Below are 27,606 nucleotides of genomic sequence, written 5' to 3' on the forward strand. Positions count from 1 at the left end.
GGAGCTGATACCCTAGCGAGTGAGACAGAAGAGTTAATCGAGTCTGCTCCATAATTTCCTTGCAATACTGGGAATGCTCAGTGGTGATTTCCTTTCCTCTGGAAATGCTGCCCACCCCATCCCCTGCCTCTTCCCCTCCTCCCTGCCCCTCATACCGCATGATCCCAATTCCAGAAATGCAAACAGATCTAGAGTGACATGAAACAGACCAGAGGCTGCATAGGGAAAGAGGAGTAAGCAGCAGAGACTACAGGAAGGTGCAGGGAAATGTTGAGGGTGACAGATGTGTTTGTCATCCATCTTGGTTATGGGGATAGTGTCACAGGTGTTTGCATATGTCAAGATTCAACTCTTATTTATTTTTACTATGTGAAGTTGACTAAAAGGGAACTATAAAAAAGGAAAAGGTTATTTTTTAAGGAAACCCTGGAAGCGCTTTTCCCATGGGCTGTGGGATGAAGAGTATGCAGAAGGTACTCTTTGCAGTGTGGCCCAGTGCCTGTAAGACAGGCCATGGGTCAGAGCCATTGCTGGGCTTTCCAAGATGAAAACCCAAGTTTTGGAGATAAAATTATCATTCTAGGAAGTTCTGATGTTAAGGAGTTGGCTGCTAGCCCAAAAGTGGCACCTTTCCGGGAGCTGGACCTACATGTAGCCCCACAGGAGGAAGAAAGATGGACAATCTCCTCCCATGCCGTTTTCAACCTCTGAAATCCACTGGACTTGGTTTTGACTCCATGGCAATAAGTGAGGAGTGAGAACGGTCATCTGATAAATGTCTTTCAAGAATTTGTCCAAAGGTGGTTACGAACAAAAACACTAGGACCACAGTGACACGTTGCAAGTGGAATTGGGCTACATCCTGTAGGCAGCCGTGGATGAGTGTTTAGGACCTTCATCATGGTATTCAAGAAGTCTTTGTTAGTCTCAGGTGTGGCGGACAACACTCTGGGAGTACAAAATGAAGACTTGGTCATGAAGACATGAGTTGGAGCAAGTGAAGAAAATGAATATTTTGTTTGCTATTGATAACCTTGTGGAGGGACAGCACAAGAGAGGAAAACCCTTGATGAGATGGAGTGATTCAGTGACTGGGATAATGGGGGTAGGTGTGTCAGAGACAATAAGATTGGCAGAGAATAGAGCAGGGTTTAGGGCTGTTGTATGTAGGGTCACTATGAGTAGCAGGCAACTTGACGGCACATAACAACAACAACATAGAAGACATACATGCTTGGGTACCTACTATTTTGATTGTTGGGCAATATGGTCCTTTTTTTAATATTAAAAAAATGTCACACTCAGGGGACATCAACAGTCAATTGACATAACCTCGTCCACAAAGGCAATATTCAACATTGTACTTTGGTGAGAAGTGGCTGGGGTCAGAAAAGCTTTTGAGCAGTCATCTAAGGGGCTCAATTGATCTCCTCTTGTCTGGTAGGAAGAGATAAGATAGGAAGATTAATGTAAGTGAGAATTACAGGAAGCAAGAGGAAGACTATAGTTACAATGTTTGTTGTTGTTATATGTCCTTGAGTCAACTATGACCCATCGAGACAATATGAACAATGGACGTGAACCTTGCTCTCTTCTGAGCCTATCACAACCTGTCATGCGTAAGCCGGTTTTTGCCAGCACTGTCAACACATCTTGTTGAGGATCATCTTCTTTCTCTCCACTTTTTCTAGCATGATGCCTTTTCCAAGGAATGACTTCTCCTGACAACATGTCCAAAGTATGTGAGAAGTGTCACCATCTTCACATCTAAGGGGTGATCTTGGTTGCACTTTCTTCAAGATAGACTTGTTTGTTCTTTTGTGATGTCACAAAGCAAAATGTGTGTGAATAGTTGACCAGAGAACCATTTTCTTTGTAACCTTTCATTCAAACCATAATGCTTTTAGAAATGTCACATATAAAGTCAGATGCAGGAGGGTCTGGTAGGGGTGAGTGGTAGGCTCTAGTCCCAGGACAGGGAGATAGAGGCAGCTGTAAAATGATGAGAGGACATAGAAGGAAGCAGAATGGACCATGCATTCTCCCCAAGGGCAGTTCACCATCTGGGTGGAGGGCACAACCTACTCTGCAATAAACATCCCCGGAAGGTCTACCTGTGGAAGCACCAACACGACTCACCACAGGGAGGTGATTGGTTTCTAGCATGAGGATTGGGTGAGGCTCCTTGGAACGCTATTTGAAACTACTGGTCTTATACTAGAGAAACAATGGGAAAGTCCAACAGCTGACCTCTCCCACATACTTGGCAAGGGCCAAGCAATTGGGAAGCAGATCCTTACATTGCCCTACAGATGGGTGCTTTTATCACTGCCATTTAACAGATGGGAGAATACATGCAGGTTTGACAGAATGGATACATCCTACAGATAGGAGAATGGACGCAACTCAGTCAAGGTCTTACAGCTTCTAACGGAGGCTCAACACTCTTACAAATGCCTCATTCTGCCTCAGTGTGGTCATGTGTGGATGAGAATATAGTTGACCCTTGAACAACATGGGCTTGAACTGCAGGAGTCCACAGGAATTTCCCGCCTGTTGTTATTTCTGAAATCTGCAAGGGGTTGTGTATATCCACTTGAATACAGTGTGATGCTAATTATTTCCTCATGAGCAGTCTCTTGTGTATAATTTCCTGGAAAGGGAAACTGCTCCTGGGGAGATGATTAACATTTTAAACAGCATAGTAAGTGGATATTCAAAACATTGCAATAGCAACAGGAAAAAAGAAATTGACACCTAAGGGGAGACCTGTAGAAGAAGCCCATACTGTTCATGGGTGAAGTATAAGTTATCTGATTTTATACTGCACTGGAGGTCTATGCCTCAGCCTCCAAATTCTTCAAGGCTAGCCTGTATATCAGAAGACACAATGTTTGAGTATGATGTGAGGGGTGGTCTGTGGGAACCTTCATTTGAAAATAATTATCACTCACCATTAGTCCAAAGTGAAAAAGTTAGAAAGGATTGAACAAATTACAGATAGCTCTTCTCCCCCCTCCCCCATTGTTTATTTTACTTAGTTGAAACGTAACCTCTGAGTGTGGTCTTGGTACAAAGACTAAGTGAGATCTCAAGGCATTGTCCTGATGGTGTCTCTGGTCTCTACTGGTCCAGTAAGTTTAGTCTTTTTTAAATGGAAAAAAAAAAATTTAAAAAGCTTTGAATTTTGTTCTGCATTTTCCTCCCATTCTCTCTGAGACCTGTAGTGTCAGAATGGTTGGTGGTGATAGCTGGGCACCACCTAGTTCTTCTGGTCTCATGGCTCACTAGTCGGTAGACTAGTTTCTTCTGTGAGTATTTGGTTTGCCTTTTATCTCTTTTGCTCCTGAGTAGAAATGGAGAGTTATATCTTAGATAGCCAGTGGTCCGTGTTGGTGCACTCTTGATATTATCTTTTATCCCTCTCTCCCACTGCATCTGTTTTAACAGATCCTCATGATTTTAGGGAGCTCTCGAGGCCTAATGGTAAGAGGCTGAGCTGCAATCTCAAAGGTACGGGGAGAAAGATGGGCAGTCTCCTCCTCTGCAGTTTACTGCTTCAGGAAACCCAGTGGAGGGTCAGCTATGGGTCAGAGCTGACTTGACGCCGTACAACCACCACAGCATCATTTCAAAATAGAACTTTCTAAGTAGGGTTTCACTAGTGCCAGTGTTTTCAATGGCTGGAAGCAGATGGAAAACCATGTGGTTTTCAAAGGCTGTAGCAGACCACCAAGCTTTTTTTCCTTAGACAGAAGAAAAACATATACTGGGTTGTAAAAAGTTTAAATTGGAATTAGAGAGTAACCATTGTTTTGGATTGTTTGTGTTAACTTAAAAAAACCCAATTTCCTGCCTGCTTGCTTTCCCATCTTCTCACGGAACGCTGAATGCTGATTAGGCTGATTCCTGCAGTGGATATCGGAGAGAAAAGACAACTAAACACGATGGAAAAAGAACCAAAAGACTAAACACAAGGAAGCTCTGGTGGCCTAGCAGTAAGAGGCTGTGCTGCAATCCCATAGGTATGCGATTCAAGGCCACCAGCTGTTCCAAAGGAAAAGGATGGACAGTCTCCTCCAGTGTGATTAACTCTCTCTGAAAACCCACTGGAGGGTCAGCTATGGGTTGGTTCCGACTCTACAGTGCACAACAACAAACATGACCAAGCCTGGTGCTTATCCCATGCCCGTGTTCATTCTCATGAGGGATTAGAGATGACTGAAGCTGTGTTTTAGGAGGAGTAAGCTGCCTGTCTCCAGAGGCATTCAAGCACCTGCTTTACCTTGTGTTTGTGAGTGAGACTGCAGGGGCTTGGAGGGTGATGACAGCCTGTGTGTTCCTGCAGACGGTCCAGGAGCTCTTACAGGCTGAGAATACTATCATGCTGCTGGAAAGATCCATTTTGGCTAAGGAGTGCCCACTGAAGATGGCGCAGACGAGACTGGAGTGCCGAGCCTGGCGCCCCAACATAGAGCTGTGCAGGGACATGGCACAGTCCAAGTGAGTACCAGAACCCCAGGGATTCCCTGAGAGTGGAGGGGTGAGTCTAGGGGACACCCAGGAAACCTGAGTCTAAAAAGTCTATCTGGTAGGACATCTAATACAATGCAGCAGGGCCTTTGGAGGGAGCTGGACTGCCAGGTCTGGCCACATCCAGGGCTGTGCCACCTGATGGCTGTCTATCCGGGGAAGCCTCACCCCTCTACACCATAGGCTTGCCGGCTGTCCACAGGAGGGGTGATTGTCTAGCTCCACTGTGCTCTGCAGACCCTCTAGCTTCCCACTAGAGTCAAGGACAGGAAGCCCTGGAGGCTGCAGACTTGGTCTTTGTCTCTGATAGTTTCACCTTCCCTCCGGGCTCAATGAAAGAAGATGCTAGCTTGCATCCCCTTAATTCTCCCATCTTGCTCTCTGTAGAGCCCTTCTTACAAATCCCTTGAACACCATTTTCAATCAAGTTGACTCCAACTTGTAGCAAACCCATGAGTGTCATAAATATGTGCCCTGTGGGATTTTCAGTGGCTGATTTGGGAGGGAGAAGTAGATTGCTAGGCCTTTCTCACGAGGTACGTCTGGGTGGGCATGAACCTCTAATCTTTTGTTCGGTGTGTGAACCAACAGCACCACCCTGGGACCCTGGTGATTCCTTGGAATAGTCTGTGTTTCTTGGGTAGGTTGTCTTGGTCACTGCTCTTGCCCAGCGCTTGGCACATTTCTGGGAGTGAGCAGGGATAAGCTGTGCTTCCCCTTCTCTCTCATCCAGGCTCCTGAACGAGGTGTGTGTCATCGACGACACCATGCAGACCCTGAAGCTGAGGCTGCGGGAGACGCAGGACACGCTGCAGCTGCTGGTGATGACTAAGTCCCGGCTGGAGCACGAGCTGGCCATCAAAGCCAACACGCTCTGCATTGACAAGGAGCGGTGCATGGGCATGCGCAAAACCTTCCCCAGCGTCCCGCGCCTGGTGGGCTACGCCCACCCCTGCACACCCTGCACGTCCTGCCCAAGACGCCCGGTGCTGGCTCCCTGCTGACCCAGCGCGGAGCCATGCGAAACACAGAATAAAAGGAAGTATCATTTTCTCCATCTCTTCTTATCATGGAAAAAAAATTATATATCTATCTTGAAAGCCAAAATAAATGTAGCAAAACCAAAGGGGCAAGGGTCATTCATTCCTTGCTGCAGAAGGGACTTCCTGGCTGGCTTTTGGTGGAGATGGGACTTGGCAAGGTGCAGATGTCCCAGCATTGCTCGTGACCTTCTTTTCTCACCCATTCGTCTATTTAGGAGCATAGAGTAGACTTTGGTGGTCAATTGTTGGAAACCAGACCTCAGATCTCAGACCAGAGCCAGCTTTGCCATTTAGAAGCTGTGTGACTTTAAACAGCCTCGTCTCACCTGAGCACCCTTGTCTGTGACAGGAGGTCACTCAGAAGTGAAGTGGGCAGTTAGGAAGTGTGGCAGTGGAGACACAAAGGCTTAGAGTCAGAAGTCCTAGGATTGAATCCCAATCTTTGGTTGTATTGTTGTTAGCTGTATTAGAGGGTGCGCCTGACTCATGTTGACCCCCAAACACTGCCCAGTCCTTCGTTATCCCCATGAGGGGTTGTGGTTCAGACGTTTGTGATCCATTGGGTTATTATGGGCTGATTTTTCAAAGACAACTTCCAGGCCTTTCTTCCTAGGCTCCCATCTGAGCCTGAAAGTTCTGCTGAAAACTCTTAAATGTCCTAACTACACTCTAGCCTTCCCTGATAGACCAGTGCATGAGGCACAGGGCCTGGGGAGTGAACCTGAGTCTCCCACATGGAGCTTTGCTGACATAGTTCGATAGACTTGACTAACCCAAAGGCCACACCTCTTTGGCTGTTTGAATCTAGCTGTGCCTCCAAGAGAGAAAGAAAGAAAGATGGATGGTTTCCTCCTTACGATTTACAGCATTGAAAATGTGATAGAATGTCAGCTATGAGTTGAAACCAAGCTGTGCTGCAATCCCAAAGGCACACAATTCAAATCCACCATCTATTCCGTGGGATAAGGATGGGCAATCTCTATCTGTGTGATTTATTTCTGAAAACCCGCTGGAGGGTCAGGTTATGGGTCCGTTCCAACTCAGTGGTGCTCAACAACAACACGGCACTGAACTTGAGTGAAATGAGTTCTCCCACATAGAAGGAAAGAATCTACTGCTGAACTACTCAAACCCTCCCCATTATAAAATCATCTGTTATGGTAACTATCAAAACTAAAATATCAACATTGGTGCACTACATTAATTGAAGTTCACATTTGGTTTGGATTTCCCTGGAGTTTTCCACTGATGTCCTTTTCCTCAGCTCCAGGGTCCCAGCCCGGTACCACATGGCATGTAGTCTCCTGGTTGTGACAGTTTCTCCAGCTTATTTTCCATGACCTTGTCCATTTTGAAGAATATTCATCAGGTATTTTGTAGGATTTGGGCTTGTCTAATGTTTTTCCCTTGATGACACTGAGGTTCTGAGGTTTCAGGGGACACATGATGCCCTCATTACATCACCGGTGATGTTGACCTTCACTACTTGGTTAGGGTGCCAAGTTCTCCCACGTTTGTTCACTCTAAAGTTACTGAAATAACTGAGGAATTTTCCCACTTCACTATGCAGCCTTCGCTCTGGACTCCTGTCATGACAAAAATACCTAATCACATGTCCCTTTTAAACAGTTTTCTCCCTCATCTGTTTCAATGCAGTATACATTATTGAACCCATCTTTCTCAGTGTTCCCCCAACCCTGATGTCAGTCCTATTTTATAGCAGTGGCGCCGTGCAGTATTTGTTCTTTTGTGACTGGGATACTTCACTCAGAGTGGTGTCCTCCAGGGTCACCCATTTTGAGTAGCATTGCGTGAGTTCTTTGTTTTTCAATGCAGTGTAGTGTTGTTTCATTTTGTAAATATACCACAGCTTCTCTACCCATTTGTTGATGGACACTTGGGTTGTTTCCAACTCCTTGCTACTGTGAACAAGGCCGCAATAAACATGGGTGTGCATATAAAAAAAAACACAACAAACAAACAACAAAAACTTGACTTTGGGGAAGTGTATCTCTAGTTCCAGCAACATCTGAGGGAGCTGAGGTTAAACATCACCTCTGGAAGGACAGTATCTACATGTTATTTGCAATTCTTCATTTATTTATCCTTCATTTGTTTGTTCATTCAGTTACTGATTTCTAGCAGCAGGGACTCATGTATTCATTTTCTAGTCTGAGTTACAATTCAATTCTACATTATTATTTTGCTGCTTGACTTCTTGTTTTACCCACTGGGACTTTTCTCCATTTGGTTCCAAGGGCTCTGTGACATGCTCCGCCCATATTTTCTGGCACTTCCTGTCCTGTAAGTTGTGTTTTCACTGCCCTAGCCCACAATCGGTCATTTCCCTCAGGCCTGGTGTTTCTGATTGGAAGATGGGATTTAGAGACCAAGGTCTGGGTGCCAGATAATCCTCCTTGCTTGGAAACGAGATTTTACATATAATCATTAAAAGGCATGCTTGAGAAGTCTCAGATGAACATGGGAGAAGTGGATTTTGCAGAGTAATGGGTCCAGAAGGTGAAGAGGGCTGGGGGAACTACCTTGGATGATAGAAGAAGAATTGATGCCTTTGAGCTGTGGTGCTGGAGAAGAGTATTGCGTATACCACGGAGAGGGTGAAACCAGGCTGCTCCTTGGAAGCAAGGATTCTGAAGCTCCATCTAACATACTTTGGGCATGTTGCAAGGTGGGATAAGCCCTTGAAGAGGGACATCATGCTTGGGAGGGTGGGAGGACAGCACAGGAGAGGAAGACCCTCAATGAGATGTATTGATTCAGTGACTGGGGTAATGGGGTTAGGTGTGTCAGAGACAATAAGATTGGTGCAGGATAGAGTAGGGTTTAGGGCTGTTGCATGTAGGGTTGCTACGAGTATCAGGTGACTCAATGGCACATAACAATAACAAGAAGCCTTGGAGCTCCGGTGGCCTAATGGCAAGAAGCTGATCTGCAATTCCAAAGGCACACAGTTTGAATCCATCAGCTGCTTCACAGCAATCTCCTCCCATGCGCTTAACTGCCTCTGAAAACCTGCTAGAGGGTCAGCTATGGGTCGGTTCTAACTTGACAGAACACAACAACGATCTTGATGGCATAGTGATTATAGCACACAGCTGCTAAGTGAAATGTCAACAATTCAGATCCAGCTGCTATTCCATGAGAGGGAAAATGACACGGCACTCTGCTTCTAGAAAGGTTACAACCTTGGAAACCTTACAGGGCACTTTTACACTGTCTGATAGGGTTTTTATGAATTGGAATCAACTTGATAGCAATGAGTTTGGTGTGAGGGTTTGCACCCTTGGTCCCTGCACACAGTGGGTATCTGACAAATACCTCATTGGGCAAATAGCAAACAACTAATGAATATGTACAAGTGGCCTCTAGAATAAGGAGCTGTGACGCTAACCCAAAGAGAGGCAGTTTGAATCCACCAGCTGCTCCTTGGAAGGAAGATGAGCAATCATCTCCTCTCTTGCAATTTATAGCATCTGAAAACCCACTGGAGCATCAGCTGTGAGTAGGTTCTGACTCGGTGGCAGCGAGTTGAGAACTCGATGGGCCCTGTCACTCCTTTCATAGGGTGACTGTTAAGCCAAAATACGATCCCAAGTACGAAGAGGTATTCAGCTGGATTTTAAAAACAACTCATTCAGTTATTGAGTCAGAACCAGCTAATAGCTGAGCCCCTCCCTGCCCCCCTAACTGGATTCCCCAGGCTGTAAGTAAGTGCCTATCTTTCTCTTACAGAACCACTGGCTGATTTGAGGTGCATGGCCTTTGAGTTAGCAGCAGCACTCCCTAAGAACAAAGTCACATACTCTCCAACTCTGTGGAGTATTTGGTCTGTGCTGGGCACTTTGAAGCTGCTATCTTACTTCACAGCAATAACATCTCATTTAACTACTCTACCATGATGTCATTTTATGGAAATGCAAAGTGAGACCCAGAGAGGTGGAGGAACCTGCCTGTTGTCACACCGTGAATACATGGCTGAGCCAGGATTTAAGCCCATCTATGACGACGACCAAGAGAGAGCTACGTTGGCCTAGTGGAAGGAAACTGTGCAACCAAGCCGAAGGTGGGTGATTGTCATCTGTGGCCCTCGGCCAGGTTCAAATTGTCTTCCTGTCAAACATTCTTCTAGGTGGTAGAGCACTGGTCTGTGCGTTGCTGTACAGAGGTGACTCGTGGTTGCTGTGATGCTGAAGCCTGTGACAGTGATGTGCCAATCGTGGTAATGGGCACCCATCGTGGACAGTGTTGGCTGGAACTTCCCGACTAAATCAAGCCTGGAAGCAGGAGCGGCATCCACTTCCAAAATGGCTTGCCTCTGGAAACTCTATGTACGAACAGTGCTCAGGCTGTTCGCTCATAGGGTCGCTATGAGTCGTCTAACGACTCAACGGCATTAAACAACAACAACAACAACATGAGACATCAGGGCCTAGACCTCTGACCGAAGAAGACTCCATAAAAAAAATGGGAAATCCTATTGTTTAGGATGGGCCTGTGGTCTGAGAGTGTGAGCCCTGGTGGGGCACAGGGTGCTATGAGCTGCATTGCTAACCAAAAACGTCAGCCAGTCGTTCGAAACCTCGAGAAAGATGGATAGTTTCCTTCCATAAAGATTTACAGTTGCTTATAGTCCATTAAGGGAGCTCTGATGGCCTAGGGGTAAGAAACTGTACTACAATCCCAAAGGCACATGGTTCAAATACATCAGCTGCTCCGTTGGAGAAGGATAGGCAATCTCCTCCCATGCCATTAACTGCTTCTGAAAACACACTAGAGGGTCAGCTATGGGCTGGCTCTGACTCGATGGCACACAACCACAACATAGAACAGTCACTGTTGTTGTTGATTGCTGTTGAGTTGAGCATGACTCATAGCGACCCTGTGAATAAAAGGCCTGAAGCTTTTCTATAACTATTGGCACTCAAAGTTCATGGAATTTCCAGAGGCATGTTGTTTAGGAAGTGGATGCCACAGGAATAGGGAGCTCTGGTGGCCTAGTGGTAAGAAGGGGTACTGCAATCCTGAAGGCATGCGGTTTGAATCTATCAGCGGCTCTGTGGGAGGGGGATGGGCAATCTCCTCCTGTTTGATTTGCTGCCTCTGAAAACCCACTGGAGTGTCAGCGATGGGTCGGTTCCGACTCGACAGAACACAACAGCAACATAGTCAGAATGGACTCAGGGGCAGCTGGTTTGCTTATTTTGGTTTTTATAGTCTAACAGGAGTCTGGCAAGATTGCTGACACAAAGACCTGTTCCATACAGGGGAGCAGAGGCTGGGCCAGCCTTACCCACTGGACAGCTGGCTTCTGGGAAGTCTTCTCCATCCTCTACTAAAGAATACAGGGCCAGTTGGCTAACAATTACCCACCAACCAAGGGTGGCTTTCCAATCTGTACTGTAGTACACTTTCTCCTGTTCTTCACGTTATCAAAGACTTAGAATTGTGCACTGCAGACACACACTTAAATGCATGTGTTTCTTGCTTACTTACTGGTAAACCAGCCTGTATCTTGGTCGTTCTCCTGCTGTCCTGTGCTCTATAGTGGGTAACACCATGACCATCCTATGAAGCAAGCACAGTGCCTGCCCCCACTTGACAGATGTGGAAACTGAGGCACAGAGAGGCTTTGTCACTTGCTCACAGTGACACAGCTCAGCCCCCCACCCCGGTGGCTGTCTGCAGGCCCTCCCACCCTACCCCCAATCTCCAACCCCTAACCCCCCTCCCCAGCTCTCAGCCTGCTCCAGGCCACAAAGCGCTGGGCGGGAGGCGGCTGCATTTTTTTGCCTCATCCAGAAATGCCAGTGCGTCACCAGCACACAAAGTCGTGGCTGTTTGTTCCTGTGGTTCCCAGCAGCCCTGACAAGTGTCCCCTCACGCAGGCTGAGGAATGGGTGGCAGGTTCAAAGCACACAATTAAAATTCCTCAGGGACTCTTTGGAGTTCATCCCACCCCTGAAAACACCCGGAACAATCCTAGGTTCTATGTCGGGCTGGGGGCTGGCTTTCTTCAAGCTCTCCTCGCACCTTCTCTGGTCTGGTGACCACAGAAAGGCTCCAGGGTGGAATTCTGTGTCCTCCTCGAGATAGCCAGCCCTGCCCCCTCCCCACCCAGCAGAGCTGCCTGCCGGGGATTCCTAGCGCTCCTCTGGAGGCAGGCGGGTGTGGGCATCCAGTGTCAGCAGAGCTGGCTGGGGTGTCCCAGGGCTACCACAGGCCCTGACCAGGCTGTGCAGCATGCATGGTCTTTGGGTCTTGCTCAGTGTGTATGGGTGTCCGTCTGTCTGTCTCCTGGGTCTGGACAGGAGGGACTGGTCCCCGGCTGTCATGGTCTTAGACCATAAGGGCTATGAACAATCGTGGGTTAACCACTCTTAACTCTTACTGATTTTGTATTAGAACTGACTCTCCAGTAAGTTTTCCAAGGCTATACAGATGGCACAAAGAGGAGATTGCTCATCGTTCTCCCACAGAGCAGCTGGTGGGTTTGAACCACCAGAGAGGCGCCGCCTTTGGCTTAGAGACACAACTCCCTGTTAGGCTATGAGATCTCCTTACAGAGGGTTTACCTAGATTTGCATTGAGCAAGGTATGCATAGGCTTAACTCCATTTACCCGCTAATCCCTGAGGAGCAGTTTCACATGGGTTTCGCCACATCTGGGCCACAGGTGAAATCGCTCACTGCAAATTTCTGGGAAGGTACGATGGGACCTGTGGGCTCTTTGCTTATTGAATAATCTGGCCCTGGGTAAGTGAAGGAGGATGGGCCTTTCTGGTGTGGGGGGGGCTGTCTATGTACCTGCCCCTCACCCCCCCCCCATGAGAGATCATCTTGAAGCTGGTGAGAAGTAGCTGGGAACAGCATCTCCTGGCAGGACCACATGAGGCTGAGGGGGAACCAGACCCAAGGGAATGAAGGAAAGCTGGGGCTAGAAAATGGGTCTGGTTTTTCCTATATGGTGAAAATATTTTGGGAATTAGAGAGAGGTAGGGAGCGCTGGTGGCCTAGAGGCAAGAAGCTGCATTGTAATACTGAAGGCACGTGGTTTGAGGCCATCAATTGCTCTGCGGGAGAAGGATGGGCTTTCTCCTCTCTGAAAACCTGCTGGAGGGTTCCGACTCTATGGTACACAGAAACAAGAACAGTTCTGCCCAACACTGTGAGTTGGGATTGCAGTGCAGCTTCTTGTCACTAGGTCACCAGAGCTCCCTCCTTTCAGGGATAATGTGAGGGTTAAAAGGAGCCCTGGTGATGTAGTGTGTAACCTACAACTCTGCTTACCAGAAGTCAGCGGTTCAAATCCGCCAGGCACTCCGTGAGAGGAAAATAGGTAGTCTCCTCTCATAAAGATTTACAGCCTCAGATACCAGATAGAGGACTGCTATGAGCAGGGCCGATAGTGGCCTTGGTTTTGATGAGTTTTAAGAGCACCCGCAGTGTGAGATCTGAAGCTCCTCTACTTGGGTTTGAATTAAATTCTACAGCTTATTCTCTGAGTGACTGGGGACAACTCATTTAGCTTGTTCAAGACTCTGTTATCTCTTCTGTAAAATGGGCATATAAAATGAGCGATAGCTTCTGCTCGCAGGGACATAGCAGGGTGGTTTGTACATGAAGGCTCACTCACTGGTGGAGCCGCCCTGGTTCTCCAGCCCAGAGAGTCCACATCAGGTTGTATGATCACCCCTTCACCTCCATCCCAATCCCACCTGCATTCTCCTGGGCCCAGGTCTCACCCCTAGAATTCACTGATCCACACATAGATCTAACAAGATTCTGGGGTGTGCTTGGCAAAGGAGGCAGCTGGGCCTGCTTCTGGTGGAGGGGCTTGAGGACCCCAGAGGCAACTGAACAGAACGAATCTCTCTTGGAATAGAAGGACACAGCAAATGTAGGAGGGCTACAACCCTCTCCCTATTCTCATCGTTTACTCTCCTGGTTTATAAACTTCAGTGGATTTACTTGCTTTTCTCAGAAATGGCTCCAGTTTCCAGGGCAAGGTCACGCCACCCCACCCATCCACCTTCTCCATGTGCATCAGAACAGAACTGAATAAAAGAACTGGTGTGGCCTAGTGGCAAGAAGCTGCACTGCAACCTCAGAGGTGAGCAGTTCGAATCCATCAGATACTCTGCTGAAGAAGGAGGGACAATCTCCTCCTGTACCAGTCAGATCCAACTTGACAGTACATACACAAAAAAAAATAATGAAAATAAAACTAAAAAAAAGAGAACAGAACTGGGCTCCATGCATTTTCCAACAGCTCATTTTTTTTTAAGTAGATTGCCAAGTCTTTCTTCTGAGGCATCTCTGGGGGGACTCAAACTTCCAAACTTTTATTTAGCATTGGAGTACATTATCTTTTGCACCACTCAGGGACTCCCCACCTTCCCTAGATCCCAGGAATCTGGTCCAGCGGCTTGAAATCTAGTCTAGGAGGAGTGATGAAGTTGAGCAGGGCTAAGGCTCCATGGTTGTGAGGGAGATAAGCGAGTTCAGTGAGCAATGAGAGGACCTAGAGACCACAGATCAAAGAGGCCCACAGGCTCCACCCTGGCTCCTCTTAAAAGGCCCCGCCCTGCCTGATTGCATGCAAATGAAGAAGCCCAGTCTGGAGCCTCAACCCCCTGGGGCCCTGCAGTCCCACCAACACCACACCCAAGTGGGTGTCCTGGCTTCGTGCCAGGTCCCTGCCAGTGCGGGCCTCAGCTCGCCTAGGCTAGGCAATCCAGCCCCTAGCTGGCACTGCCCACCATTTCCCCCCCAGAACCTCCCTGTATACAGCAGTCTATGCTGAGACTGAGGGGAGGCAGCCCAGAGTGGGGACCTCACAAGCGTGGGAGGGTGAGCGGCCCCACCGGGTGCAGCGTTTAGGAGGGCCTCAGAGAAGCTGGCTGGCTGGCTGGCTTCTTTGAGGCCCCCTTGGCCTGTCAGCATCTTGGCAGGTGACCCATCTAGGCGGGTCCTGGCACCACCTTCTGAGGGGTGCAGGGTCTGGGGCAGGTTGGCAGGAGGGGGCCACAGGGCCCAGAGATGATGCTGAGGTGGGCGTGGCCTGTAGGAGGGAAACCAAGTCCAGCGCTTCCGGTCCGGAGAGGCCAGGGCTGTACAGCTCCCTCTCCACCAGGACCACAGGGCTAGGGCCAGCCAGGCTGCCATTGAAAGAGTCAAAAGCTTTAAGTCAAAAGTGACCCCTTGATGAATTTCACCATTACCCAGGGAGGGTAGCTGATGGGTGTCTGCACCACGACTTGGCTCTTAGCTCCAGAAAGTAGACGTCATCTTTCCCCTACACTGTTGAAATGCTACTGCCAACATGACTGGAGGATCAAGAAATATTACCAAACAACTGGATCAATATAGAATGGATCTTGTTGTTGTTGTTATGTGCCATCGAGTCACCTGCGACTCATAGCGACCCTATGTACAACAGCCCTAAACTCCGCTCTGTCCTGTGCCAATCGCACTGTCTCTGACACTCCCATCCCGATTACCCCAGTCATTGAATCAATCCACCTCATAGAGGGCCTTCCCCTCCTGCGCTGTCCCTCCACCCTCCCAAGCATGATGTCCTTCTCCAAGGACCGGTCTCTCCTCACAACATGTCCAAAGTATGTTAGACGGAGCCTCAGAATCCTTGCCTCCAAGGAGCCACCCGGTTTAACCCTTTACAGGATGAATCTGTTTGTTTTCCTAGCAGTCCATGGTATTCTCAATACTCTTCTCCAGCGCCACAGCTCAAAGGCATCAATTCTCCTTCTATCCTCCTTGGTCATTGTCCAACTCTCTGATGCATAACAACTGATTGCGAAGACCATGGCTTGTGTCAGATGCACTTAGTCTCCAGAGAGACACCATTGCTCTTCAGTACGAGAGGTCCCTAACAGCAGACTTTCCCATGGCAATGTGCCTTTTAATTTCCTGGCTACTAGTTCCAGTAATTCAGTTTCATGAAATTCCTAGTGTATTTATTAGTCTGGCTGTAAGAAGCTCTGGTGCCCTCACCAGCAGGGAGTTGTACTGCTAATCCAAATGCTACTCCTGTCTAACAGTTGTTGGGAGGGACCAGTCCTTGGAAGAAGATATGCTGGGAAAGGTGGAGGGTCAGAGAAAGAGAGGAAGACCCCCAACAGGAAGGACTGGCACAGCAAGTAAGAATGGAGCAAGGTTCAGATCTGTTTGCTCATAGGGTCTCTGTGAGTCATAGTCTTCTCAATGGCACCTCACAACAACAAGAACAGAAACAGTAAGAATAAGAAACACCTTTGGTGCCCCTATCATGAATGCAGGGAGCTCCGGTGGCTTAGTGATAACTGAATTGTCAATGCAAGTGGTTCAAATCCATCAGTTGCCGCACTAGAGGAAGACAGGCAATTTTCTCCTGTGAGGTTAACTGCCTCTGAGAATTTACTACGAGTCAGCTACAGATGGGTTCTGAGTCAATGGTACACAAAACCATAATGAATGCTGTGATGGCAAAGATGTGCCTTGGAAACCCTCAGAAGAAAGGCCTGGCGATCTACTTCCAAAACTCCATGGATCGCAGTTCTCTTGATAGACAGTGTCTCTGTGAGTCCGTGTACACAAAGGCCCCTAGTTTGATTTGCTACCTTGCTCGCACTTTCTCTCTCTCTCTCTCTCTCTCTTTTTTTCCCCCTCCAAGCTTCTCCCAGTGTGATGCGGAGAATCCCAGGGTTAGCAGGCATCTCACTGAGGTTTGTCCTGGATGTCAGCCCACTCTCCTCAGCCTACCCCGCCAATCTCTCCAGGAATACTAGGCTGCCTTTCATGCTGTGTCTTGATTGGGTGCTCTGGACGCTGCACTGCTGCTCCACAGTGTGTGTGTGTGTGTGTGTGTGTGTGTGTGTGTGTGTGTGTGTGTGTGTGTAGGGTGCTCTCCTCTCTCTGATGCTACAGGTCATAGGAAGGGAGGAGGCTCCCCTGGCGCGGCTGGGGGAACCCACCCCACTCAGCTCTCCACCTCCCAACTTTCCACCCAGCAGGCAGCACCCAGGAGGCCGCTTGCAAGTCAGGATTGAGCGGTTCATTTCTGAGGGGGACCAGGAATGGAAAGAGGGTGGAGGAGGAGAGGTTTTCCCAATCCAATGCCGAGCAGGGCTGGGCAGTGTCTTGGAGATCAAACACCAGCTGGCCCCACAGCCAGGCTGGCCTGCCCCTCAATGAACAAGTCCAAGGAATGGGTACCGGAAGAGGGGTAGCGAGAGGGGCCAGGCGAAGGGGCGTTACTGTCATGCAGGGTCCACCTCCCAGGGAGTGCAGAAGGGACGCGCGTTCCAGAGCTGGGTGGGCTGGGCTGACACTGCAGACTTGTTTGCCCGCCGCCCACGGCAGAATCGCCAGCGTGGCTGGACACCCCCAGGGCTGACAGTGACGCCAGTGCCCTTCTCCGCCCGCAATGAGGGAGCAGAGTTACTGAGTCCTCGGTCCTTGGGAGCAGAGGTCCCTAGATGATGAACTCTAGAGCAAGGAAGGGAAGGTCCAGAGTGGCCTGGTGCCTGGTCTTGGTGGACCTGGTACAGGGCACCTGTGCAGTAAAATGCTTTGAAGTGGACACCAGCCTGACCCACTGGAGAGGGGGGTCTGTGTGCAGCCAAATGAGGGCCCTAAGAGGCGAGGGAGGAGTGGGCTGGACATGCAGGGACTTCCATTAAACCCAGCATTGTCTGATCCACCGCAAAGTTCAGCTACCAGAAAACTCGAGCTCCTTCCCGGGCCACTCCAGACTCACCCCGAGCCCAGGCGGTGCCCACGATTTCCAAAGAAAGTAGGCAGCGGGCCACACCGACCACGGGCTGGCTTTCCCGGGTTTTGGGTTCTGACTCTCCCCTGGGGATCTCTGGGTGTTCCAGACGCCCAGCTTCACAGCCCCTGACCTGTACATGCGCACAAGGCCGCACACGCAGACAGGCCCCAAGCTTTGGTTCATTCACCCTCTTGCTCATAAAATTCTTACTTTTCACTGCTTTTTTTATTTCCCACCACACCCTCCAGGTTTTGTGCCCAGCCCTAGTCTAAAGACCCATGAAGACAGTGGAAGCTTTAACATTTCTATTTGGGGAGAACTTTGAAGTGAAAAAACTGGTTGGGAAAGAGGGTTAGGCAACTTGCCCTTGATAGTAAAGATAACAATAATAATCATGTTTATAACAACACAACCAGCCTCATATTACAGCACTGTTCTTAGTGCCCACTATTCTGAATGCTTTAAATGAACTAACTCAATTCACTCCTTCATGTGATAGGAAAGGAATGGGGTGGCTGGTCCCTTATGGGGAGGGCTGCAAACAGAACGGCTGACTCAAGCCCACCAATCATTACTTGAGAGAGAGATGGGGAATCTCCTCTAGTAAAAAATTTAGAGCCTGGGGGTGGTGGTGGGGGGGAAACCAGATTCACTGCCTCAGAAACCCAAAGGAGGATTACTGTGGGTGGAAATCAACTCATAGCAGTGAGGTATAATGGGAATTACTCTACCCATTTCATAGAAGAGAAAACTGAGACTCAGCTAAGGAAGTAGCCCAATCTAACGCTAATTTGACTAAGCAGCTCAAACCTTTTTTCTTTTTCAGCTCAAACCTTTCATCACTTCTTAAGTCTCCGATTTTTTATATTTAAAATAATTGTTCTTGCGCTACAATCCCAGAGGTGTGTGGTTCAAATCCACCAGATGCTCTGCTGGAGAAGGAGGGACAATCTCCTCTTGTACCAATCAGATCCAATTTGATGGTACACACACACACACACACACACACACAAATGATGATAATAAAAAAATATAAAAGAATTGTTGTTATTGTTCAGTAAATCGCATGGGCGGAGATTGTCCAGCTTTCACCTGTGGCACAGCTGGTCGATGTGACTGATATGAACCACATTCCTTATCAAACAAGAGGAGATTGCTCATGTTTCTCCCATGGCGGATTTGAATCACCTGCCTTCAGGATTGCAGTGCAGCTTCTCACCACTAAGCCAGTAGAGCTCCCTACTTAAAGTTGGTTTCTTGTAAATAGTATATACTTGATTCTTAATCATTTTAATGAATCCATTCTGGTGTTGTTAGGTGCTGTTGAATTGTAGTCACCCTATGGACATCAAGGTGACCCTATGAGCCACAGATTGAAACTTTTGCCTTATCCTGACTGTCCCATCCTCAGGCTTTCTGATATGCTTGTGCCCATTGTTACAGTCACTATGTCAATCCGTCTCACGGAAGGACTTCCTTTCTTTCTCTGACCTCCACCTTTCCTGTCATGATGTCTTTTTTCCCCAAGGACTGGCACTTCCTGGCAACATGACCAGCGTAGGTAAGACCAAGCCTCACCATCTTTGCTTTTAAGGAGCACCTGGCTTTACTTCCTCTAAAATAGACATGTTTGTTCTTTGTTGTCTGTGAACTATTCAGCACTTTTCTCCAGTATCACACTTCAAAGGCATCAATTCTTCTTCTGTCATCTTTATTCATTGTCCAACTTTCCCATACACAGGAAGTAAATGAAAAAGATCATGGCGTGGATCAGGTACTTCTGAGTCTTTAAAGTGATTTCATTGTTGTTTTGTACGTTGGAGAGGTCCTTGACAGCAGGTTTCCCCAGTACAACATGGTTTTTGATTTCCTGACTCTTGTTACCATGGGTGTTGATTGTAGACCCAAGTAACATGAAATCATTGACAACTTCAATCTTTTCTCCAGCTTTGGTGATGTTGCCTAGTGGTCCAGTGTTGAGAATTTTTGTAAAGGCTGTAGTCTTTGATCCTCTGCAGCAAATGTTTCAAGGAACTGACAGGTTACAATTCATATTCAAATTAAGAGCAATCTAGGACATGCCTTATTTGCATGCTTCCTCCCCCACCACACATACGGATCCCCCGCACCTTATTTCTATTATCAGCATATTCTCCAATCCTCTTCGTGAGCCACAAACACCTTACATCTGCACAATCCTATCCAGTCATGTGATGGGAGTCAACAAAAATCATGGCTGGAAGCGTCACCACAGCAAGGAATTCACAGCACCACACACGTGGCCTTTGTTCTTGCTTTGCTTTTATCTTGCTCTCTTGGTCTACCTTCTCTGGTTTAATGGAACATTTTCTATGATTCCGTTTTCTCTCCTCTCTTAGCATATCAATTATACGTCATGGTTGTCCTAGAGTGCGCAGTATATATGTACAACTTGTCCAAGTGCATCCTGAGATGAGACTCGTTCAAGTGCATCTTGTGGTGACTGTATCACTTCACAATGTTCTCCCAGCTCCTCCCTCCCCGCCGAGGACTGCCATTCATTTTGCTCATCTGTATGCTATCCTCACCCAATGCATTTTTGCTGCTGGTGTTCATGCATTGCATTTTTAGTTCTAAATCCTGGCAACTTTTTTGGGATGGGGACTGTCGCTATCTTATAGGGTGGACACCAAAACAGAGTCTACACTTGATCTTAGCCAAAAGGCCGAGAAGCGATCAAAACAGAGTCTAGAGAGCATTATGCTGAGTGAGGTAACTCAGTGCCATACAGACAAATACTGCATAAGACCGTTGTTGTCGAGATGGAAGGATAGCTAACTAGTAAGAGGTGGATAGGAGTCCAACAGGGAAAGGGAGAGGAGCAGGGGGACAGATGATGGGGAAGGAGGAAACCACTGAGATGAAGAAGAAGTTTAGTGAGATTTGGGAGGGATCCAATAAGGACCTGAGAAGATGGGATAATAGTGAACATAACTCAATGGTGATTAATGTATATGGTGACCTTTTGAAACATGAGTGTAGGAATGTGTGAAAAGCAATGTACATAAATGAGACGCAGTTTATACAACTTTTGTTTGGAAACCAATAGAAAAAAAAATTAAATGGATAAAAACCCTTAAAAGAACCCCTACTGTTATCAAGTCAATTCCCACTCACAATAACTCTTTATCAGGTTTCCAAGGCTGTGAATGTTTGCAGAAGACTGCCCATCTATCTCCCATATAGCAGCCGGGAGATTTGAACCACTAACGTTTTAGTTAGTAGCCCACTACATGTAATACACTACACCATCAGGACTTCAAAAAAAACACCTCCCCAAATAAAACCACCTCACTGCTGTTGGTCCAGGAGCCCTGGTGGTGTAGTCCATGAGGAGCCCAACTGCCAACCCAAAGAAAGAGCTTATCTGAGAATTCAAAGGCACCAGCAGCTCAGCAGGAGAAAGATGGGCACTCTCCTTCTACATGATTTACAGCCTCTGAAAAATCTGCTGGAGGCTCAGCTGTGAGTCAGTTCTGATTCTATGATAATGAGTATGAGAGAGCTGTCAAGTCATTTTAACTAATAGCCAACTTCTGGTTTTCCAAGGCTTTAAAGTCTGGACAGGAGAAGAATGCCCATCTTTCTACCTTGGAGCAGCTGGTGGATTTGAACTGCTGATCTTTTGGTTAGCAGCCCCACATGTTATGCACTATGACACCAGAGAGGTTAAACAAACTGCCTAAGGTACCTGGCCAGTAGTGAGTCACCCAGCCAAGCTTTGAATGCAGGCTCCATTGTGTGCTGGAGGCCTGTTTTATTTAGATGATAATTGACAGGTCCTCAGACAGAGCAGTGTGCTAAAGAAGCTTTTATCCTTCTTGTGCTTAGTGTTCTCTTCTTGATTACTCTTGTTTTGTCAGAGTATTCTTGTTTGGGGACTTTGTGGAGTTTAGGAATCCCTGGCTGCTGGGACAATGAATGTGTCCAGTTGTTTTCAGAAAGGATGGCAGTTCTAGTCCACCTAGAGGCTTCTCAGAAATTATCTACTGCCCCAAAATGATCCACTGAAAACTGCAGCCCGTTCAACTCTGATACTCTAATATACATAGGTCATCGCAAATTGAAATTGACTGGAAGTCAGCTGGTTTACTGGTTGTAGGGGCTGATGGAAGCAAGAGCCATCAAACCCAATTTGTGTTCCGGCTCCATCCACTGACTCCTCCCAAAATCACTCCTCCTCTCTGCAGGTTCTGAGTGGGCAGGAAGGGCTGGCAGTGCCTGTCTCATGGTGTGGTGCGTGACACTCTGAGATGCTTCCCTGTGTAACCCAGCGTCCTGTTCTCCAAGGTCGAAGTTCAGGAGTGTGCAATCCAACCTCAGTTGCAAAACCCCTCCAGAGGAGCCTGATCCCTGAATCATGTCATTGTTCTCTCATGGCTGGTGTCGGCCAGGGGTACTTGGAAGGAGACCAGAAGAGGAATTTTGGGGACCCTCCCAGTAAGAGCTCCCACTTCCTGAGCAGAGGCAGCAGGCTTTTGGAACAGGAGGGGAGAGCCACTTTGTTTGTAAACAGTGCCAATCCCTGCTAGCATCCTTCCTTCCTCCCAGTCTCTCCAAGTTCTGTCCCCTTGGCATCGACAGGCAACCTGAGCAAGGTCTGGAGGAGCAGGAATGCACAGGATGATGCTATCAACCTCATCAGGGCATTGGGAGTCAGACTCAGAGGATCCTGGAGCAGACACACTCTGGTTGATCTTTGAAAGAGAAGCCAAGGAAGAATAATGAGGACCTGAGACCCCCACTAAAAAGTCCACCAACGGTGATGAGACACTTGGTAGCTCAGACCAAGGGGGGCAAAATAGTGGCTGACCACCATCTCTTATCTTTTCTTTCAGGATGGCTAGCTGCATCCGTTCGGCCTCAGAGCCACCTCCGGACAGTAGAACAGAACATTGCTCGGCCTTTCTCAGCCTCATGAACACTGGCAATGCCCATCTCATGGCTATTGTGCCAATCCATCTCACCAAGAGGCTTCCAAATCTCTGCTGGTCCTCTTCTTCTCCAAACATGATGTCTTCCTCCAGCAATTTATCCCTTCGGACGAAATGTGCAGAGCATACAAGTTGGACAATATTCTGTTGTTGAAGTGCATTTAAGTTGATTGTCAAAACAGCTTTCATAACCCATTGTTTGACCCTTTGACTTCTACCAGGTAGCTGGGTGGGACTATGCTAATGAGGTGAATAGCACCTATTGGGTGGGAACAAGTAAGACAAAGTGTGTAGACTAATGAGGGGAATTGGTCGGCCTTGCCATCCCGCCAGGTTTAAAGTGAGTAGGTTTAGAGGTAGAAGATGAGAATCTCGTGCTTAGCAAGAAAAAGAACCAGAGAGTCCAGCATGTGTGTATTTGGACCAGAAAGTCTTTCATAAATGTTCATTAAAATTAATAAAATTTAATAATAATTTTAAAAAAAGAAAGAAATTCTTTCATGACTCACACCGGGATGTAGATGTCAGCAGCAGCAGCAATGTAAGACTGCTGACCCAAAAATGCTGCCCACTCCAATCAGAGCTCGTTGAGCCAATCAGAGGTCATCTTGGAGCTACTGGAACCAGCTTCCCTGCCAACAACGTGTTAGCAGAGCCTACAAACCATAACGATGGCATTTCAAATCACTGGACCAGGAGTAATTATTCAGTAACTGGGACAATTGGCTACACACAAGGGAAGAAAATTAAGTCAAATCTCTTCCTCCTATACTAAACAGAAGGCAATTCTGGCTAGATGAAAGATGTAAATATTAAAAAGGGAATGTAGTGGAAGGAAGTACAAGATATTTTTTCATAAAAATGAGAGCAGAGAAAATCTTCCTTAGTCTGACCACAAATTTAGAGGCTGCAAAAGGACATACCCATTGACTTGTCTGCAAGGAGGAAAATTGTAGAGAGAAAGTTGAAAGACTGGTAATGGCTAGGAGAAAACACCTAAGAGACAAACACTCTTAATTACAAAGGGACCTGACAAGCAACAGAGCAAAGAAAAAAAAAATCATTCCAACCAATCATGAAACAGCCAGTTGGGACACTGTTCACTTCTGGAAACATGGATCAAAAGGAAGACCTCAGGGAAGAGATTAGAAATGATGTCATGTATGAAAGTGCTGAAGGAATGGGGAACATTTAGTCCGGAAGGAAAGATCAAAGGAAACATGTTAGAGCAGAACTGTCAATAGAAATATAATATGAGCCACATATGAAAAATACTAGTTTTCCAGTGTGAGTTGCCACGAAGTCCTCTGTGGCTCATGATAAACTCCACAGAAAACAGAATGAAAATGTTACCTAGTCTACTGTGTATTTTTAATATCTTCCAATCTAGAGGACTCATCTTTCATCATGATATTAGGCAACATTCTATTGTAATCCATAGAGGTTTTGATTGGCTGGTTTTTGGAAGCTGACTGTCAGAACTTTCTTCCTAGTCTCTTGGTCTGGAAGCTCATCTGGAACGTGTCCACCAGGTGACCCTGTTAGTATTTTAAATACCAGTGGCATTGCTTCCAACCTCATAGCAACATGCAAGTCACCCAGTGTGACCAACTGACAAGTCTCTCTCTTGATTGCCATCAAGTGGGAACTGACTCATAGCTGACTCTCCAGTGGACTGTGGAGATTGTTAATCACACAGGAGTACATACAGCTCATCCTTGCCCTGTGGAGCAGCTGGTGTATTTGAACTGCCAGAGAGATAATGGCTTTTCGGTTAGCAATGCAACTTTCTACGGACCACACCACCAAAGCTCCTTAACTGACAAACAAATGGTGGAAACTGTTACTGCTGTTAAGTCAGCCTTGATTAACTTCCCTAATAAACTCCATGATGGTGAGCATTTTCTGTGAGTTCTGTGAGGCCATTGCAACAAGTTATTGAGCCCAGTAGCACAGCAGCTGCTGGATAAAATATTGCCTGATTCTACACCGTCCTCACATGCTCACCACTGCTGCTGAGCCTGAGCCTGTTATTGTAATGACTGTGCCAAGTCATCTCATTGAGAGTCTTCGTCTTTTTCACATGACCCTCTACTTAACCAAACATGATGGCCTTCTGCAGTAACCGGCTCCTTCTGAAAACATGTCTAATGTTTCCAAAGAGCATTACAATTGTATTTCTTCCAAAACAGATTTGGTTGTTCTCTTGAAAACATATTCCATATTCGTTGCCAATACTACAACTCAAAGGAATAAATTATTCTTTGATATTACTTATTCATTGTCCAACTTTCACATGTATAGGAAGCAATTAAAAATGCCATGGCTTGAGTCAGGCACACCTTAGACCTCAAGAGGACATCCTTGCTCTTTAGCACATTCAAGAGGTCCTTGGTAGCAGATTTGTCCAATGCACTATGTTGTTTTATTTCTTGACTGTTACTTATGGGCAGTAACTGTGAATCCAAGTAAAATTAAATATCTTTGGCAGTTTCAGTAGTTTCAGGTTTTTTTTCCCATTTATCATGATGTTGTTTCATGGTTGTGAGGATTTTATGTTGAAAACAAGTGAGATGTCATCAAGATTAAAGGCTATCGTCTTTGAACTTCATTAGTAAGTACTTTAAGTCTTCATCTTCAGCAAGCAAGGTCATCTGCACATCGCCATAAAACTTAATTCATAATCTTTTTTATATACGAAATCTTTGAAACTATGTATTTTGTTCCTATAACACATTTTTATTTAGATTTACAACCACATTCAAGTCCTCAGTAGTTATCGTAGTAGTTGTTGTTGTTTGTTGTTAGGTGCTGTTGAGTCAAGCCTGACCCACAGTGATCCTATGAAGAGCAGATCTGTACCCTGCCCTGTCCTATGCCGTCTTTATCATCTCTGATATATTTGAGCCTATTCTTACAGTCACTGTACCAACTCATCTTATTGAGGGTCTTCCTTTCTTTCAATGACCCTCCATCCAAGCAGGATGTCATTTCCCAAGAACTGGGTCCCTCTTTAAAATATGCCCAAAGTAAGAGAGACAAAGTTTCATCTCCTTGTCTTTAAGGAACACACTGGTTGCACTTTCTTCAAAGCATATTTATTTGTTCTTTTGACAGTCCATAAGACATTCAACACTCTTCTCCTACATCATAACTCAAAGGCATAAATTTTTCCTCTGTTACCTTTATTCATCGTCCAACTTTCAAATGCATTGCAAATAATTGAAAAGGCTATGAATTGGATCAAGTACACCTTGGTATTTAAACTAAGACCATTGCTCTTTGGCACTTTGGTGTGGTCCTTGACATCAAATTTCTCCAATGCAACACAGCTTTTGATTTCTTGACTGCTGGTACCATGGATGTTGATTGTGGATCAAACAAGATGAAATAATTGACAACATCAATATTTTCTTCATCTGTCATGATGCTACCTATTGGCCTAGTGTCAGCTTTGAGTCAATTCCAATACAACAGTACATAAAACATTATTACCAATGAGTGAAAGATGTGGTACATTGCTTCATAATGACTTGTAATCTTGGAAGCCCAATGAGGCAGTTCTAATAGGCTCTATACCAATGAGGCTCTATCTTACAGGGTGACATTGAGTTGAAATTTACTTGATGGCAACAAGTTTGTTGAATTGTTACCACAGAAGTCCTGGTGACTCAATGGGTAAGTGTTTGATTGCTAACCTATTGGTTTGAACTCACCCAGGATGAATGATCTTCTCCCATAGATATTACAACTTATAAAACCATATAAGGCAATTGTCCTGTGACCTATAGGCTTACAAAGAGTCAGAATGGACTTAATAACATACAACAATGATTGCCAAAGAGTTGATATGAAAAGGAACTAAATGTATTTCCTATAAGCATTTATTTACAATACTGAAGTATGTTGAGGAATAAGTTTTAATTTAACACATGGAAAAACCTCCAAAATGTAGAGCTGCCCTATGCAGTATGAAAACCAACAGCCATATGAGTCTATCCAATATGGCAGCCAGTAGCTGCATGAACCTATCCAATATGGCGGCCAATAGCTGCATGAACCTATCCAATATGGCGTATCCAATATGGCGGCCAGTAGCCGCATGAACCTATCCAATATGGCGGCCAGTAGCCACATGAACCTATCCAATATGGCGGCCAGTAGCCGCATGAACCTATCCAATATGGCGGCCAGTAGCCGCATGAACCTATCCAATATGGCGGCCAGTAGCCACATGAACCTATCCAATATGGCGGCCAGTAGCCACATGAATCTATCCAGTAAGGTGACCAACAGCCGCACGAGTCCAATGAGCAGTAGGAGTTAGTCTGAACTGGAAAGTGAGGTATAAAATAAATATAAACAGCATTTTCAAGATTTAGGATAAAAAAAAGGAATGTAAAGCATCTCATTAAATTTTGATATGGGTTACATGTTGAAATGATTGTATTTTTTTTTATTGGGTTAAAGGAAAGGTTTTCTTAAAATTAACTTCAGTTTTTAAAACTTCAGCCTGTGTGGAATATATCAGTCACTAAAGGACAGATGTTTTATATCTCACTTACATGAAATAAGCATATGTATAGAAACCAAGGATTATCAGTGGTTGCTAGGGGGTTAGGAAGGAGGGGGATGGACAGTTTTTCCTTAGAGAGAACTGAGTTTATATTAATGGGTGGAAATATTTGGAAAAAGACCTAGAGATTGGATGTAAAAATGTGAATAAAATGAAGATCCCTGAAATACATGTAGAGATTGTTGAGATGGTTTATGTTCAGTTATGTGTCTCATCATGGTAATTTTTTTCCCAAAAGAAAGAAAGGGAAAAAAAACCCACCAATTTCACTTGTTTCCTTTTACATTTTAAGGTAAAGTTACCAAGGAGGCTAACATTCTATTACTGTTGGGTAGCACTGATGTAGATAGAACTCTCCAACTATGAGGTTGAATACTTTATGGAGTAGTGAGTGGCCCGTCCTGAAAGAGCTTCATCTCAAAATTGAAAGACTGGAAAAAAAAATTGGAAGACTGGGAAGGAGAGGAAATACACGATGGATTCAGAGTTGGCCTGAGGGTTTCTTCCCCCCCTGGGGCTCCTAGTCGCTTGGGTGCTTCTAGGCGGCAGCTGAACACAGAGTTCTAAGGCAACTGACCATATTTGCCCAGAGGTGACTTAGAGAGCAGCTCTTCACATTCAGACAGCAGGACCCAGCTCTTCCAGACAGGAGCCCAGTGTGACTTCATGTTGGCTCAGGGGCTGGCAGCAG

General features: G+C 46.3%; 1 protein-coding gene across 1 annotated transcript in view; it reads left to right on the forward strand.

Annotated features, from left to right (window-relative positions):
- Nucleotides 1–5,537, forward strand: part of TEKT5 (tektin 5) — a 51,346-nt gene extending 45,809 nt beyond the window's left edge. The window contains exons 6-7 of the mRNA XM_006895234.1: nucleotides 4,349–4,503; nucleotides 5,267–5,537. Of these exons, the coding sequence (XP_006895296.1) occupies nucleotides 4,349–4,503; nucleotides 5,267–5,537 (426 nt within the window). The remainder of the gene's footprint in view (nucleotides 1–4,348; nucleotides 4,504–5,266) is intronic.
- The last annotated feature ends 22,069 nt before the right edge of the window (nucleotides 5,538–27,606 follow it).

This window comes from Elephantulus edwardii, unplaced genomic scaffold, assembly GCF_000299155.1.
Source record: "Elephantulus edwardii isolate Elephantulus edwardi_28Jun2011 unplaced genomic scaffold, EleEdw1.0 scaffold00162, whole genome shotgun sequence".
Classification (NCBI taxonomy): domain Eukaryota; kingdom Metazoa; phylum Chordata; class Mammalia; order Macroscelidea; family Macroscelididae; genus Elephantulus; species Elephantulus edwardii.